The sequence below is a fragment of the Diorhabda carinulata genome, chromosome 4 (assembly GCF_026250575.1).
Source record: "Diorhabda carinulata isolate Delta chromosome 4, icDioCari1.1, whole genome shotgun sequence".
Lineage (NCBI taxonomy): Eukaryota > Metazoa > Arthropoda > Insecta > Coleoptera > Chrysomelidae > Diorhabda > Diorhabda carinulata.
The window spans coordinates 1,484,875-1,498,101 of record NC_079463.1 but is presented as its reverse complement, the minus strand read 5'-3'; the positions used below and the strand labels follow the sequence as shown (position 1 = coordinate 1,498,101).

The 13,227-nt window shown below is 29.8% G+C and overlaps 2 protein-coding genes across 13 annotated transcripts in view; one reads left to right on the top strand and one right to left on the bottom strand.

The window, feature by feature from the left end:
- Positions 1 to 6,530, bottom strand: part of LOC130892472 (protein Wnt-5b-like) — a 37,677-nt gene extending 31,147 nt beyond the window's left edge. Inside the window, exon 1 of the mRNA XM_057797909.1 lies at positions 6,273 to 6,530. The gene's annotated coding sequence lies outside the window, so the exon portion shown is untranslated. The remainder of the gene's footprint in view (positions 1 to 6,272) is intronic.
- Positions 6,531 to 11,546: 5,016 nt separating this feature from the next.
- Positions 11,547 to 13,227, top strand: part of LOC130892471 (F-box/LRR-repeat protein 14) — a 30,415-nt gene continuing 28,734 nt past the window's right edge. For 11 of the 12 annotated variants that reach the window (XR_009059041.1, XR_009059043.1, XR_009059040.1 and 8 more), the window contains exon 1: positions 11,602 to 12,133. Coding sequence is in view for 1 of the 12 variants with exons in the window: in XM_057797908.1 (XP_057653891.1) it covers positions 11,692 to 12,133 (442 nt within the window). In the remaining 11 variants the exon portion in view is untranslated. Of the gene's footprint in view, positions 12,134 to 13,227 lie in introns of all 12 variants that reach the window. The other variant, XM_057797908.1, reaches the window with a different exon arrangement.

The window sequence follows — 13,227 nt, the reverse complement described above, 5'->3', positions numbered from 1 at the left end:
GTTTCGTTATTACTGTGTAGATTAGTCTCTGGGTGCCGCCAAATGCATTTTTCCTTCTATTTTCGACCTCCAATTGAAGACGTTTTGGTGAGTGATGTTCTCAGAGGTATGGAGAGCTTCCGTTTCGATCCAGGTGTACCAGAGAGGTACATTTCGAGCTTTTAGAAACTTTATATTGAACCAGTTTGAATGTGGTAGCTTTGAAACGTTTGGTTCCAACTTTATAAGCTCCGGAATCCTTAGATAGTGAACCAGATTTCCTGGTTTCGTTACTACTGTCTAGATTAGTGTCTAGGTGCCGCCAAATGCATTTTTCCTTCTATTTTCGACCGCGAATTGAAGACGTTTTGGTGAGTGATGTTCTCAGAGGTATGGAGAGCTTCCGTTTTGATCCAGGTGTACCAGAGAGGTACATTTCGAGCTTTTAGAAACTTTATATTGAACCAGTTTGAATGTGGTAGCTTTGAAACGTTTGGTTCCAACTTTATAAGCTCCGGAATCCTTAGATAGTGAACCAGATTTCCTGGTTTCGTTATTACTGTGTAGATTAGTCTCTGGGTGCCGCCAAATGCATTTTTCCTTCTATTTTCGACCTCCAATTGAAGACGTTTTGGTGAGTGATGTTCTCAGAGGTATGGAGAGCTTCCGTTTCGATCCAGGTGTACCAGAGAGGTACATTTCGAGCTTTTAGAAACTTTATATTGAACCAGTTTGAATGTGGTAGCTTTGAAACGTTTGGTTCCAACTTTATAAGCTCCGGAATCCTTAGACAGTGAACCAGATTTCCTGGTTTCGTTACTACTGTCTAGATTAGTCTCTGGGTGCCGCCAAATGCATTTTTCCTTCTATTTTCGACCACCAATGAAGCGCTGCGTTTATAATCATGGGTTTTTCCTTTATTGGTAAATATTAATTCAGTTCTGCGTCTCTAAATCAACTTCCCAATCAATTTTATGGAATGTTTCTTCCTGAAGGTATATTTTAAACAATATTATCAACGATTTCGTGGAACTTTCAATGTCCGGGAAGCCATAAAAGTAAATAAGAACATTAAGAAATTGTGTACAGTAAATTTACATAGCGTACAGATTCTTTCTCGAAAGGACAATAAACTTATTCATTTAACTACCAGGTATCAAAAGAAATTGAAGGTTTTAAGCGCAGATAAAATTAATTTATTATTATTTTAATCAATAATATAGACACTTTAAACAAAACTTTAGCTTATTCGCATCTGTATAGGTTGTCCCAACGTACCAAATTTTATATTTCGAACCGTATCTAGTTTATGGTGAAGAACAAGACAAAACTCCGCTTAAAAGATTCTAAAACTCAAAAGGACATCGTTGAAATGGTAATTTCGTTGGTAAACGTCCTCATTTTCCATTTGGACAGTTCCATGTTACAGCAAAACCGCGGAAAACTTGTACAGAAGGAAAAACTGCGAAATAGTTTTCCGGAAGATCTTCGTTGGACGTTGATGGAAGATGAGGAAGTTTCCTCTTGGTGTTTCAAGGAAATGGTCATCTAGTAGCCACCCAGGAGGTGATAAATTTGTTTCTGGTAAAAAAAATCAAATTTTTAGATCATTTAGAAGGTAATTATGTCAATATAGACATTAGCTAGTTCTGTTATTGGGTAGGATGCAGTAGATGTTTGTTCTGGTATATAAAATAGGTTAAGAAGATGAGTTCGTTCAAATTTTCCATCTGGTGCCTTGATAAAACTCCCATCTATCCTCCAGAAGATAAATAATGGAAAAATCTAAAGACCTTCTCCACAAAGTTGTAAATCGAAACGACGAAGTAAATTTCGGGATTTTTTGAAAATTTAGAATCTTCCAACTATCAAATTTCGAAAAACATACGTCGAGGAAACGTAGTTTTTAATACTTCATCGAATAAAGTCGAAATATTCATAATAAATTGCATAAAAAAAAATTAATCGAAAAAATTTAAAAAAATCTTTTTAATTAGTATTAACGATTTAAAAATAAAACTGGCAACACTGGTTGTGTAAAATCAGTCATTTTGAAAATACGAAGATTACGTTACAAGTTTTCGACCTTGATTCGGGAAAATTTTTTTGAAAAAGTGGAAAAATTCATTATTTGTTTTTGAATATTTTTCATTCATCATTTACAAATCAAAATTTGAAGTTTCCACAACTCCTAATGCGCTTCGACATTTTCATAAACAAGTATTAGTATTCTTCGACTATGAAAAGGCATTTGACTGCATAAACCACCGCTGTATTACGTCCCAGGGTTCATTTAAGACGGGGTCTGTAACAATTCTCGTATCCTATAACTTTGTAACCAAAAATAAGGTAAAAATTATTATTTTTTGTATTTATCATGAATCGTGAATGAATTTTGAGACGATATCTTCTGGATCCAAGACATCCAACAGTTCAAAGTCAGTTAAATAACGAATATTCACAAATACGAATTGTTCGATTGTAAAAACTTTTAAAGCGACCCTCGTATTTATATTATATAATTATTGTATGACAAAACGATGTCAAATATTTTGAGAAATTGATTCTCTTTTCGGTCTAATAAATATCCACAAGATTGTTCGTTAATGAAGTAGATGCCTTCGGAGTTTCACCACCAGAATTATTTTCAATAAAAATGCTAATTACCTTTTAATAAAGAATGATGTGTTCATTAAAACTTATACTAGTAGGCGTCCACTTCGTCGATATGTTATTTTACATAACTGTACTTTGTATTGAAGGTTTTTATTCCCATAGTTTTGAACGTTGCATCACACGAAACGCGTTTCTTATTTTTCCGCTCGAAGAAATATAAATCGTACCTTATTGCATCGCCATATAGATGAAATCTAGTCCTTAATCGCATTTTCGAAACCAAAAAACACTCGAAACGAAATATTTCACTTGGAATTGGTTGATTATTGATCGTATTGACCAGATCTATACCCCAGTGACTTTTTCGTAACGTACGCGCCTGTTTTCGTATTGAATTTTGTTCGCGCGTATTAAAAATGGTGTATGACAATTATGACAGTGATTTTCTTGGAGATTTTCAGCACTGAAGCAGACGTATTCATCGTTTAAAAGATATGGAGCCCCTTGAAGCAAAAATCGAAATGACGAAGTAGATTTGGGGATGGTTGGAAGCGATTGTTTGAGTTATTTTTGAAAATTGAGAATCGCACTTCAAATTTTGTGAAAAATGTGCTTTCCTCGAATTAATTTTATCAAAAACGGCCTATTTTCAACCGGATTTTATCAAAAAATGGCTCCGATGTAATTTAATCAAAAATTGACATTTCTAAAACTAATTTTGTCAAACTTTGACTACTTTAGTTGCAGTTTAGGTTATTTAAAGGCTTTCAAAGCCTCATTTAGTGAAAAAAATCTTTTTCGTGTCCGATTTTGTAAGAAATAGGCTTTCCTGTGTCGAATTTTGTCAAAAACAGACTTTTTTGGGTTTTTGAGAATGATTTAGCCTTTCTGGAATCAGTTTGAGTTTAATTTTGCCATAAAAATTATTTTGTAGTAAAACTTAATAGAAAAATCGCTTTTTTTAGTATTTATTTCGATCCAAAATTGTCTAAATTTAAATTGGTTAAACATTGACTTTTCCGCGTTGATTATTTTGCTATAAAATTGTTTTTTTAAGCTTTATTCGGAGAAAAAAATATGTTTTGATTCAAATTTTATGAAAAATAGGCTTTTCCGAAATTATTTTTATCAAAAATGGCCTATTTTCAACCGGATTTTATCAAAAAATGGCTCCGATGTAATTTAATCAAAAATTGACATTTCTAAAACTAAATTTGTCAATCTTTGACTACTTTAATGGCAGTTTAGGTTATTTAAAGGCTTTTCTAAACGTCATTTAGTGAAAAAAATCTTTTTCGAGTCCGATTTTGTAAGAAATGGGTTTTCCTGAGTTGAATTTTGTCAAAAACACTCTTTTTTGGATTTTTGCGAGTAATTTAGCCTTTCTGAAATCAGTTTGAGTTTAATTTTGCAATAAAAGCTATTTTGTAGTAAAACTTAATAGAAAAATCGCTTTTTTTAGTATTTATTTCGATCGAAAATTGTCTAAATTTAAATTGGTTAAACATTGACTTTTCCGCGTTGATTATTTTGCTATAAAATTGTTTTTTTAAGCTTTATTCGGAGAAAAAAATATGTTTTGATTCAAATTTTATGAAAAATGTGCTTTCCTGAAATTAATTTTATCAAAAACGGCCTATTTTCAGCCTGATTTCGTCAAAAAATGGCTCCGATGTAATTTAATCAAAAATTGACATTTCTAAAACTAAATTTGTCAATCTTTGACTACTTTAATGGCAGTTTAGGTTATTTAAAGGCTTTTCTAAACGTCATTTAGTGAAAAAAATCTTTTTCGAGTCCGATTTTGTAAGAAATGTGTTTTCCTGTGTCGAATTTTGTCAAAAACACTCTTTTTTGGATTTTTGCGAGTAATTTAGCCTTTCTGAAATCAGTTTGAGTTTAATTTTGCAATAAAAGCTATTTTGTAGTAAAACTTAATAGAAAAATCGCTTTTTTTAGTATTTATTTCGATCGAAAATTGTCTAAATTTAAATTGGTTAAACATTGACTTTTCCGCGTTGATTATTTTGCTATAAAATTGTTTTTTTAAGATTTATTTGTAGGAAAAAATATGTTTTGATTCAAATTTTATGAAAAATAGGCTTTCCCGAAATTATTTTTATCAAAAATGGCCTATTTTCAACCGGATTTTATCAAAAAATGGCTCCGATGTAATTTAATCAAAAACTGACATTTCTAAAACTAATTTTGTCAAACTTTGACTACTTTAATTGCAGTTTTGGTTATTTAAAGGCTTTTCTAAACGTCATTTAGTGAAAAAATTTTTTTTCGAGTCCGATTTTGTAAGAAATGGGTTTTCCTGAGTCGAATTTTATCAAAAACACTCTTTTTTGGATTTTTGCGAGTAATTTAGCCTTTCTGAAATCAGTTTGAGTTTAATTTTGCAATAAAAGCTATTTTGTAGTAAAACTTAATAGAAAAATCGCTTTTTTTAGTATTTATTTCGATCCAAAATTGTCTAAATTTAAATTGGTTAAACATTGACTTTTCCGCGTTGATTATTTTGCTATAAAATTGTTTTTTTAAGATTTATTTGTAGGAAAAAATATGTTTTGATTCAAATTTTATGAAAAATAGGCTTTCCCGAAATTATTTTTATCAAAAATGGCCTATTTTCAACCGGATTTTATCAAAAAATGGCTCCGATGTAATTTAATCAAAAACTGACATTTCTAAAACTAATTTTGTCAAACTTTGACTACTTTAATTGCAGTTTTGGTTATTTAAAGGCTTTTCTAAACCTCATTTAGTGAAAAAAATCTTTTTCGAGTCCGATTTTGTAAGAAATGTGTTTTCCTGTGTCGAATTTTGTCAAAAACACTCTTTTTTGGATTTTTGCGAGTAATTTAGCCTTTCTGAAATCAGTTTGAGTTTAATTTTGCAATAAAAGCTATTTTGTAGTAAAACTTAATAGAAAAATCGCTTTTTTTAGTATTTATTTCGATCGAAAATTGTCTAAATTTAAATTGGTTAAACATTGACTTTTCCGCGTTGATTATTTTGCTATAAAATTGTTTTTTTAAGATTTATTTGTAGGAAAAAATATATTTTGATTCAAATTTTATGAAAAATAGGCTTTCCCGAAATTATTTTTATCAAAAACGGCCTATTTTCAACCGGATTTTATCAAAAAATGGCTCCGATGTAATTTAATCAAAAACTGACATTTCTAAAACTAATTTTGTCAAACTTTGACTACTTTAATTGCAGTTTTGGTTATTTAAAGGCTTTTCTAAACCTCATTTAGTGAAAAAAATCTTTTTCGAGTCCGATTTTGTAAGAAATAGGCTTTCCTGTGTCGAATTTTGTCAAAAACACTCTTTTTTGGATTTTTGCGAGTAATTTAGCCTTTCTGGAATCAGTTTAAGTTTAATTTTGCCATAAAAGTTATTTTGTAGTAAAAATTAGATAGTAATGAAATTTTTATCATTAGTTCTATTTATTAAACATTATTTTAACGAAATATCAACCAAAAAAAAGTTCAATCACTCTTTCTAACATACCCGGTACATTTACGTACTGTTTTCGTTAATATAAATGAATTTACAATACAGATAGAAACGGTGTATGATAAGTAGTGAAAAATTCATTATTCCAATAAAGACAACCTGTATAATATTCAAATTTCAATATTTTTTTTTTTCGTTAATAAATACCTTTTCTATCCATCATCTAAAAGACATCACTAAGTTTCGCCGAACGCCAAAAAACCACTCGCTATCTTCTTGAACATTGCTTCGTACAATTAACCACCGTTCACTAGCCAAAAATAACCGACAATTCGAAAAAAAGAAGAAAAAAAAGAAGAAGAAATAACCCGGCGGTGTGTTATTACGAGATTCGGCGCCGACTGAGATCAAAGAGATTGTTCGCGAGCCGGTAAAGGCACTATGCAGGACATCCAAGAGAGAACTAAATGTTGAATAGAGCCTAGAAGAGACCCACTCTCTCAGAAGCTTGCGATCGGGTTGGATGGCGATTATAGGGGAGAAACAGGGTTAAAATAAAAAATATAAATATATAAATCCGGTTGATTTTTAGTTTGAATTTGATATTCTCAGTATTTTCGCTTAATAATAAAACGTTATATACAAAATAGTAAGAAATAGGAAAAATACTAAAAAAATTGTAATACACTAAAAAATATTTTTATATACAGGGTGTCCCACGACGAGTTAAAACTATCAACAAAATTACGTTTGGGTTTTCGACTGTAACTTTGTTATTTTAATGGGACACCTTGTATAATAATACATTTTTGAAATCTGCGTGAAATTTGAGTATAATTTTGTCTAAAAGTTTTTTTCGAAAAATGTATACTTTTTGAGTTATTAAGTTTTTTGTAAAAAATTTGACAGTTGCAGACCCTTACAAACTATTTTTTTACGATGATACCCGTAAAGATATGAAAATTATTTCTGTTCGGTTGCTTTTAGCAAGGTCAGACGTATTTGAATCTAGGTTAAAAAAAATTTCATTTTATACAGGGTGCGTATAAAAAGTGTTCAAAATTTAACTTCATAAATATCGAATTTCTTTATTTTTTTAAATAGAACCATCCGTTTTTTTCTATTTTAATGCATTCAGGGATGAAAATAAGGTGAATTCATGTGTATTTTCTTATATATAAACCTTACCGTTATCCAGATATTAAATGTTTTCTGTAAATTTTTAGACATTTGATATTTATGAAGTTAAACTTTGAACACTTTTTATACACACCCTGTATAGAATTGAAAATTTTTCAACATATATTTAAATACGTGTGACCTTGCTTAGAACAACTGAACAAAAACCATTTTCATATCTTTGAGGGTATTTTCGTAAAAAAATAATTTATAAGGATCTGCAATTGTCAATTTTTTTACAAAAAACTTAATAACTCAAAAAGTATACATTTTTCGAAAAAAGTTTTTAGACAAAAGTATACTAAAATTTAACGTAGATTTTAAAAATGTATTAATATACAGTATGTTCTATTTAAAATAGCAAAGTTACAGTCGACTTCCGGTATTTTAAGCTTGATTTCGTCAAAAAATTTCTCTAATGTAATTTTTTGCCAATTATTCACGACTTTAATAATCTAAAATTAAATTGGTTAAACATTGTGCTCATTAATATTCGGCAAAACTTGTCATTTATAAGAAAAAAAGTTTAGTACCGTCAAAGCTGCGTTTACCCAACAAGTTCAAGCAAATATCTCCATTAATATTGATTTTAGAGAAAAAAGTTTCAAACAAATATTGAAGCTCATAAAAAACTCTATAAAAAAGGTTATACACACTTTTTACGTAAACCCATTACTTTGGTTGTTATGTGACAAAATAGTTTGAGTCAAATTGTCTAACCTAACCTAACCTTGCAAAAGTATGTTTGAAAATTCACTCACGCCTAAATAATTGGAATATTAAGCTGAAATTATAGAGAATTGTTTTTAAGGGTTGGATGTATATAAAAAAAAATCAAGCACGTTGTTAGGTCTCACGGAAATCAGGTTTCAGTTTCAACTAGAAATTAAATGAAGAAGAAAAAAATTATTGAAATAACTTTTGATATCGTAAAATTTATTTCAATATGAGTTTTAGGGGTGAATTAGTATCCTTTTTATCGGTTTTTCAGTATAAAATAAAATCTTATCGTTTAACTACTTAGTACTAATTTCAATTAGTTACAAAACTAAAATGAAGATAACACTTTCTGATCCATCCTGTATAATACTAACAATGGTAGAAAATTTTTCACTACAAATTACCCTTTATTACATTTATTATTAAGTATTAGGACCATGCGAGAGGGTCGTTTTCCAGCCCCCTGTTTTTATTCAGATTCGGAAGATATGGGTGGCGTTCATCTTTTGTTCAAAATGGTTTTTCAAATCCAAATTATACGCGCCGCGGCATCGAAAAGCCCTAATTATTGTAAGCATTGTTACGAACCCGTTATATTTCATACCCAACTAAAATCTAATCGAATTTATTAAAAATTAACGTAGAAACGACAACTAGTTCGAATATTTATTTATTACTCCATCTTGACACAAAAGAAAATGATTTGGCATGATCAGACCATTCGACAATATCGTTTCCTGTAGAGAGAATAAAATAATCGGACTGCCTCGAATACCAGACAAAGAAGATAAAACGAACATTTCATTCAGGACCGTATTCGCTTCGATAATTTCAGAAAGAAATGTTTTTAAATCTTTTTTATTGTTGTTGGTGTCACGCGACGTGTTAATGACCTAAATTAATGTACAATCGTGCTGTCATATAGTTTACGTCTTATTCCAAATTGATAATTCCTATTTTTAAACGTTAGACGATATTCACATCATTGTTAAGATTCTTAAACTTGTTATTTAGGAAATATTTTTGATTTAATCTAATTGTAAATGGACAAAACAATCCCCACTACGTAGTAATACCCTTCCGGGATAAAATATGGAGTTCACCTGCATCTGCCATCTATGAATGAGTAGATAAACGTATATAAACGTTACTGTAGAAAACTTTCGAGGTTTAGTCATTAGAATTCTTTATTTTATGGATAACTGAACTTATTTATTGATAATATACTACATATTATCATAATAATAATATTGAAAACATTAGACCATATTCACATCATTTTTAAGATTATTAAAGTTGTTATTTAGTAAATATTTTTAATTTAATCTAATTGTAAATGGACAAAACAATCCCCACTACGTAGTAATACCCTTCCGGGATAAAATATGGAGTTTATTTGCTTCTGCCATCTATGAATGAGTAGATAAACGTATATAAACGTTACTGTAGAAAACTTTTGGGGTTTAGTCATTAGAATTCTTTATTTTATGGATAACTGAACTTATTTCATTGATAATATACTATATATTATCATAATAATAATAATATTGAAAATATATTCTATTTTGAAAACGGTAATTGAAGAAAAACTTTTTAAAAACAGCATAGCTGGACAAACAATGGAGGATAATGAATTATTTATTTTATATGAAAGTAAAATAGATATCATTGATAAAGATATTGCTCATAACCTATTTTTAATAATGTATTATGCTCTATATTCAATTCTAACTGTAAATTCCAGCTAAATCTTATTTTATATGTCTACATCACAATTGGACATGATATGGAGCATAATAAACTTCTTTACGCGCCATCTACGAACGAATATAATAATTATTCTTGAAATGTAGAAATACTAAAACAGAAAACTGTAAAATATGGAGGATACTAAAAAAATACTTAAAATAACAGATGGCAGCATTTGAATTTTATTGAAATTAAAAATATTATTAACTTTTCTATTATCTAATATCTAATATTTTGATTATTGATATAATGAAATACAGAGTTTTCTTTAAGAATCATACATTCAAAAATTTTTTAATTAAAATTGAAATATTATTCATAAAGATAGCTTAAAATATTTATATTTTGATTATTATTGAACTATTTTAGATAACAAAAACGTTTTTAAATAATAACTGATTACGATTTCAATAATAAAATAAACTGTTAATGCTTCCAGTTTATTCAATACTTTGAGTTATCTCTTTAATGCATCCGAATAAACAATTTCGTAATATTTATAAATAATTGAATAATTTTATTTTAAAGTTACAACATTTTAATTTATATTTACAATGAACAAATATATACGTCAATATATAGTTTGTTTTCTCAGTCTATTTTCAAATTTAAATAGAGTCACATCGACAGCACGGCAACAAGGATGTAAAATGGCAAATTGTAACGTAGAAGTGAGATGAAACTATAAGTTTCTTGAAACGATATATCTGCTTGAAAATTCAAGGAGATATTTTGAAGTTACGTTCTTGTTTTTTTTCTTATTTATTGTTCTAGCAATGTAGATAAGATAAGAGTGCGATGTTTCATAAAAATAGAAAATGATTGAGCATGTAAATGATAAAAGTAATAGAAATATGTTAAAAAAAAGATATTTGTTTTCTTCTTAAGTATTCGTTCATTCGATTTAGAATACAATAAGAAATACAAACTGATCAAGCGCAGTACGCCCCTCGCGTCACGTGCTATTTACCTCGACCTTTGAGCAATAAATAATTTTAAAATTTATTACATGGATATCGCGATGGTTCACGCAAATTCGTAGAGAAATTGTGAGAAAACACGCACGAAAACCCCGAGAACTATAAATAAATAAAAAAAAAACAGTTTTTTATATTAAAACGAACATTTTTTCCACCTAGAAGAAAAGTAACAAAAAAACAACTTTACATTGTAAACTTTTAGGTTATATTATCTCAAATAATGATTTAAAAGTTTAAAATTCAATGTAATTCGAATTGTTCGAATTACCAGGTCTATTAAAAGAATTTCTATAATTCGGAAATATTTGAAATTCTTTCGGGATCAACAATCATCCCTTCTTGAACTATAGTTAGGGCGCCTGTAGTGGGGAGAATACCGAAGTTACCTCGTGGAACTTAAAAATGCCGCCGTGAGTAACCGAATCGATACGAGTCCGACGAATCACAATTCGAGACTTCATCTCGTAGTCGGCGCGATTTATTTTAAAAAGGTAACGCGAAAATAGTTTTTGTATATCACTTATATTGAATACTGATATGTAGGATTTACTATTTTTCGTACCATTTTAACTATATCATATATATATTTATAAATATATGAGGAAAAACAAATCGAATGTAAAATAATATTACGAAGAATTAAAATTATTTTTATCATCTAGGCGAATTTTCAATTTGTCAATATTTCTAATTATTTTTAAAAGAAAGAAAAGGAAATGATCGATCGGTTTCGCTTGAACGTTTGGAAAGCTTAACTAATTTGAATAACAGTCTCGTTACCCAATTCAAATGTATTCCCCACCGGTTACAGAAACTAGTACGTCACGTGGTGCGCACGCCAGCCAATGACACCACATTCCGTCTCGACTTTGCGTTGGTATCTAGCATGGCATCCGCACGAAACCAGTTCTGTTCGAGGCGTCGAAGTGTAAAGAACGTTTTAATTATTATGATAATTCGTACGTGAAATCGTGTGTTGTGCGGTTCGAATCGGAATCATGATGGAAGACCCGACGCAAGTGTTGTTTACGGAGTTACCAGTGCCCTTGTTATCTACGGCGGCTTTACTACGCCACCACCATACAAGGTACCAGCCGTACCACCTTCCGCACAGGTTCCATATTCAAGAATTCGTTCAACATCGAACTTACGATGAAGAACAAACGGAACTCGATTCTGGAAAAACTCATATTTCTTGTTTGTACCCGGAGATTTTGGCGATTATTTTTAGTTATTTGGATGTGAGGGATAAAGGGAGGGTGGCACAAGTTTGTACTACTTGGAGAGATGCTGCTTATAATAAATCGGTTTGGAGAGGAGTCGAAGCTAAATTACATTTACGTAGAGCTAATCCGTCGTTGTTTGCCTCTTTAGTTAGGCGAGGAATTAAAAAAGTACAAGTTTTGAGTTTGAGAAGGTCGCTCAGGGATGTTATTCAAGGTAAATTTCATTTAAAAAAAAATTCTATAATACTTGTTGTATTCGAACTGGTTTTCAAGGACATAAAATGTAAATCTATTAGTTAACTAATAGAAAAACGTCTCGAATATTTCTTTGAATGTTTTTATTACAATCTACAAGATTTTTATATAAAATTCGAAAAAAATAACGAAAAAAGTGTTGTACGAGGGTTAGTCGAAAATTAGGAAGATTTACATAACCTAAAAAGTTATTTTAAATATATTTGAGTGTGATTTAAACTTTTCAACCCCTTTTTTAGTTATAAAAAAACGTTTATTCTCATCCTACGTCAAAAATAATAAATAATTAGGTGCCGAACAAGAACTGTACGATGGATAACTTATTAATTCGATGTTTGGACTGTTGAAAACCGTTCTCGTTTGAACTGATGTGTTGATCCATCTTCCGAGGTTGGTTTAACTGATTTTCTTTACCGTCCAGAGGCGATACGTTCAAGTTATTTCGAAAAACCAGGCGATCATTTCATTCAACGCGAACAGATTCGGTTTTTCTTGAAATATCCATACAATCGATTGTTTTTTAGTTTCCGACTCGAACTGAACTTTTTGACAGACAAATATTCACGAAATCCATCACCAAAAGTCGAAACTTTCGCGATTTAATTCCATTTTTTGACCACTTTATGATATAACTTCGTAATGTATCTCGAAACTTATGTAGAGACCCTCGTATTTTAAAAAAAATATTTAAAACCATGTTTTTACTCAGTTTTTTCGTATTTTGATAAAAATATTCAGGATCGTAATGACGTAAATTAGTAATGTATCTCGAAACTTATGTAGAGACCCTCGTATTTTAAAAAAAATATTTAAAACCATGTTTTTACTCAGTTTTTTCGTATTTTGATAAAAATATTCAGGATCGTAATGACGTAAATTAGTAATGTATCTCGAAACTTATGTAGAGACCCTCGTATTTAAAAAAAAAATATTTAAAACCATGTTTTTACTCAGTTTTTTCGTATTTTGATAAAAATATTCAGGATCGTAATGACGTAAATTAGTAATGTATCTCGAAACTTATGTAGAGACCCTCGTATTTTAAAAAAAAAT